The 4,819-nt window shown below is 41.2% G+C and overlaps 1 protein-coding gene and 1 non-coding gene across 2 annotated transcripts in view; one reads left to right on the top strand and one right to left on the bottom strand.

Annotated features, from left to right (window-relative positions):
- The window catches only part of ilkap (integrin-linked kinase-associated serine/threonine phosphatase), a 10,509-nt gene extending 6,567 nt beyond the window's left edge, over nt 1-3,942 (bottom strand). The window contains exons 1-7 of the mRNA XM_016233640.1: nt 3,569-3,942; nt 3,076-3,195; nt 2,726-2,840; nt 1,981-2,087; nt 1,809-1,902; nt 1,611-1,698; nt 556-689 (exon numbers count right to left, since the gene is read on the bottom strand). Coding sequence (XP_016089126.1) covers nt 556-689; nt 1,611-1,698; nt 1,809-1,902; nt 1,981-2,087; nt 2,726-2,840; nt 3,076-3,195; nt 3,569-3,611 — 701 coding nt within the window. The 5' untranslated portion in view covers nt 3,612-3,942. The remainder of the gene's footprint in view (nt 1-555; nt 690-1,610; nt 1,699-1,808; nt 1,903-1,980; nt 2,088-2,725; nt 2,841-3,075; nt 3,196-3,568) is intronic.
- A 101-nt stretch (nt 3,943-4,043) lies between these two features.
- trnag-ucc (transfer RNA glycine (anticodon UCC)) lies at nt 4,044-4,115 on the top strand. Its single transcript has one exon. It is a non-coding gene; the product is annotated as a tRNA-Gly (tRNA).
- The last annotated feature ends 704 nt before the right edge of the window (nt 4,116-4,819 follow it).

Here is a 4,819-nt window from a genome sequence, read left to right as displayed (position 1 = left end):
ACACACACACACACACACTCTCTCTCACACACACACACACACACACACACAGGTTTGTTTTTATGGTGTATGGGGACTCTCCATAGGCGTAATGGTTTTTATACTGTACAGACCGTATATTCTATTGCCCTACACCAACCCTACCCCTAAACCTACCCCTCACAGGAGACTTTCTGCATTTTTACATTTTCAAAAAAACTCATTCTGAATTATTTATAAGCCTTTTGAATTACGGGGCCACTAAAAATGCCCTCATAAATCACCTTCTCGTTGTACTACCTATGTCATACCCATGTTATTATACAAATTTGTGTCCTCATAAACCACATAAACATGCACACTCACACACACAGACACACACGCACACGCACATGCGCACACACACACACACACACACACACACTCACATTCTCTCTCACACACACACACACACACACACACACGCTCACACACACACGCACACTCTCTCACTCTCACACACGCACACTCTCTCACACACGCTCACATTCTCACACACACACACACACACACACACACTCACACACACACACACACCTGACCGAGCCGCCCGCTCTCTGAATCCTCATGCGCTCCTCATATGTGGTGGGGTTGTGCTCCTTACTGAGAGCCAGAGTCACACACTTCCTCTTCCCAGAATCCTCAGCCTGCTCCAAACGACACAGCACTGCCTAATGCACACACAAAATATGAAGATGTTTCGCATTGTGGTTTCACTGAAATCAGAAGAATTATAACCAAATTTGATGTTTAAAGGAATAGTTCGGCCAAAAATGAACTTTCACTGAAAATGTGCTCACTCTCAGGCCATCCAAGATTAGGATGAGTTTGTTTCTTCATTAGATTTGGAGAAATGTAGCATTGCATCAGTGTCTCAGCAATGGATGCTCTGCAGTGAATGGGTGCCATCAGAATGAGAGTCCAAACAGCTGATAAACACATCACAATAATCCACAAGTAATCCACAGCACTCCAGTCCAACATCTGGAGAAGACAAAAGCTGAAACAAATCCAGCATTAAGACAAACCTCTGTTCAGGACAAAATCTGAGTCCATAATCCATAATAATGCTTCCTCCAGTGAAAAAGTGTTCTGGTCTGAATCAGGAGAGAAATCTGCACATGCACCGTTTACAAGTCAAAACAGCTCAAAAACAAATATGTGTGTGATTTTGATGTGAGAGACAACAGGAGATGGACTTTTTCCACTGTTTTTCACTTTTCAAGCATTATTATGGACTCATATTTTAGATGGAAGCAACGGTTTAAAGTTAAAAACATCTTAATGCTGGATTTGTTTCAGCTTTTGTCTTCTCCAGATGTTGGACTGGAGTGCTGTGGATTACTTGTGGATTATTGTGATGTTTTTATCAGCTGTTTGGACTCTAATTCTGACGGCACCCATTCACTGCAGAGCATCCATTGCTGAGACACTGATGCAATGCTACATTTCTCTAAATCTGAGGAAGAAACAGACTCATCCTCATCTTGGATGGCCTGAGGGTGAGCACATTTTCATTTTTAGGTGAACTATTCCTTTAATATGCAAAACATTTGAATAGAAATAAGTAAAATTTTAATGTTCAGACTTACTCTACTGTCTCCTAGGTTTGCCACATACAGAACATCATCAACCACCAGCATACATGTGGCTGTGGAGCCGTCCTTCCACGCGGGCTTCCTGCAAACACAAACACACACACACACACACACACACACACACACACAGTGTTTTCTTGCTCTCAGATGCTTCATTTCATATCCAGCAGTACCAAGTGAAGCAGAACTCACTGGCTGGAGGCTTTCTTCAAGAAATCCTCATCAGTCTGACGAAAGGTGTCCAGCAGACACTTCCTCACCAGCTTCTCCAAATTCTCCCCGTCACCTACAAATCATGATGCATTATGGGAACAACTCATTTATATATCTTTGAGTGTGATGAGGATCAGAGGATTGGATTTACCTTTAGGAAATTTGCTGACCAGCGTGTGATGGAGATTCTCAGCAGCAAACTGCGATGCTCGAGCTCCACCATGACCATCAAACACAGCGAAGTACGCAAGGCGAGAACTGCACAAGACACACACAGGGATGGATGGATGGATAGATAGATAGATGGATAGACAGATAGATGATGGACGGATGGATGGATGGATAGATAGATAGACGGATAGACAGATAGATGATGGACGGATGGATGGATGGTAGATGATAGATGATGGATAGATAGATAGATGGATGGATGGACGATGGATGGATGGATGGATGGTGGATGGATGATAGACGGATGGATGGATGGATGGATGGATAGATAGACGGTGGATGGATGGATGGATGGATGGATAGATAGATAGACGGATAGACAGATAGATGATGGACGGATGGATGGATGGTAGATGATAGATGATGGATAGATAGATAGATGGATGGATGGACGATGGATGGATGGATGGATGGTGGATGGATGATAGACGGATGGATGGATGGATGGATGGATAGATAGACGGTGGATGGATGGATGGATGGATGGATAGATAGATAGACGGATAGACAGATAGATGGATGGTAGATGATAGATGATGGATAGATAGATAGATAGATGGATGATAGATAGATGGATGGACGGATAGATGATGGACGGATGGATGGATAGTAGATGATAGATAGATAGATAGATAGATAGATAGATAGATAGATAGATCACTCACACTTGAGAGGGGAGGTTGGTGGCCGTCAGGTCTGGAAGCAGGACGTGTGCATCTTGCATCTCCTCTCGTTCGCCGCGTCTCGCTGAGACAAAACCCATCAGCTTCGGCAGATCTGCTGGAACACAACAGAGACCGAGATCATCACAGATCTTCCCCCTCTCTCTCTCACACACACACACATACACACACACACACACTCTTTCTCTCACTCACTCACTCACTCACTCACACACACACACACACACACACACACACACAAACTCTCTCTCTCTCTCTCTCTCTCACACACACACACCCACACCGAACACACTCCCTGTCAACAACACAACGTGTGTGCAAAAGCTGAAAACCTTTACAAACTTTCTTTTCCTCTTGTTTCTTGTCCTCCACCTCTGTGTCCTGCGAGCTGACCTCTCTCTTCCTCTTCTCTCCTCGTTCCTCCTCCTCCGGCTGCTTGGCTTTCACGGGACCTGTTCAATAAAACCTCATATTATAATGAACACCAATCCTCACACTGAAGAGAGAGATCGGTTTAATCACTTCACATGCATCTGCATCAATAAATACAGGCTATTTTTCAAAACTGAGTGAGCTGCCTACCAATATAGCATTCGAAACAGAAATATTTACATGCACTCACATATAAACGCTATTTGCAGTACATATTCTCAAAATGATTGACATGCATGCATGCATATATAAGATAGTAATTTAATTAGGCACACTGTTTATTTTTGCTGGAAATACTGAAGTCAGGCTAGTGCTAGTGTAGATCTGCGTCTAAATCACTAGTTCACACGTGCAAGATGATTTTTATTACATTATTGGTGTGAAATAGCCCACCTGGATCATTTGTAGGTTCCGGAAGATCATCAAATAAATCCATTTCTGAAGCAAAAGTCAACAGTCTGAGATGAAAAGCCTGTTAGCTTCTGACAAACCACAAAAACACACACCGACACTCTGATCAAATCACACACGCATGACTTACTAGCAGCAAAGAAATCAATATAATAACACAGATAGTCACAAAGGTCTAATGCTGGATTTTTTTTAGAGTAAAAGAGACTAAATCAGCAGATCGAGGAGAGGCGCTGTTTGAAAGCGTGTGTGTTTGAATGCAACAGCTATCAGGCTAATGCTAAGGGAATGAATCTGAAAACAAAACTGACGAAATTATGTTTAATACCATTAAATATAGCATGATATATGCGAGTAGCTGTTATTGTACTCACAAAGCAACACAAAAACACATGCGTGTATAAAATTTAATTTATAGTTCGTTTAAAAACGATTGATGATCTTCACGTACTGCTAAGCGTTGGTGGTATAGTGGTTAGCATAGCTGCCTTCCAAGCAGTTGACCCGGGTTCGATTCCCGGCCAACGCAGGAACAACTTTTTCATTCTCGTTTCAAGCTTTATTTTCTTTAAAGCTCATTCAAAACAACAGACGTGGACCCAAAGAAAGCACTATTAAAAACAAAAATGCTGATAAGTATAAGAAAGTCGCTCGCGCTCTCACAAATGCATTCAAATAAATGTGCTCTTACTGTGCTTCTATCTGTATCTGATTTAATGACCGATACAATTACTGATGAAAATGTAGTTATTTTCATCCTTGCAAACTAAATTTGTGCTGCAAAAAGCAACACTGACAGTCAGATTGAACTTTTTTAATGCTGATAACCTTGGCAAATCGTTTAGCCTAATGCACACCTAAAGAGAAGAAAATAAGACACATTCATGTTTTTTTATTATTATTATTAGATCTGCTCAAGGGCTCTTACTTTCTTACATTTTTCCGCAATTATTCAGTGAAAATCTTCTTTAATAAAATAAATAATCAAGTTTATTGGTTAAAAATAAACAAAGGAGAAATATAAGATTTTTTTGTTTGTTTGTTTAACATTTGTTTAGCATTTTAAATGAGTTCACCCTTAGACATTGTCACAGTCATATCCTAAACAAAATGAATAGAGGAGGGAAACGTTATGGGGTGCAGAACAGAAAAAGACAAAAGACAGAAACAAATAAACACACACACACACACACTCACACTCACAGTCACACACACACACTCACACTCACACTC

This window comes from Sinocyclocheilus grahami, unplaced genomic scaffold (assembly GCF_001515645.1).
Source record: "Sinocyclocheilus grahami isolate Dianchi unplaced genomic scaffold, SAMN03320097.WGS_v1.1 scaffold436.1, whole genome shotgun sequence".
Classification (NCBI taxonomy): Eukaryota; Metazoa; Chordata; class Actinopteri; order Cypriniformes; family Cyprinidae; genus Sinocyclocheilus; species Sinocyclocheilus grahami.
Note: the sequence above shows the minus strand (reverse complement) of the source record. Positions and strands in the feature narration are given on the sequence as shown.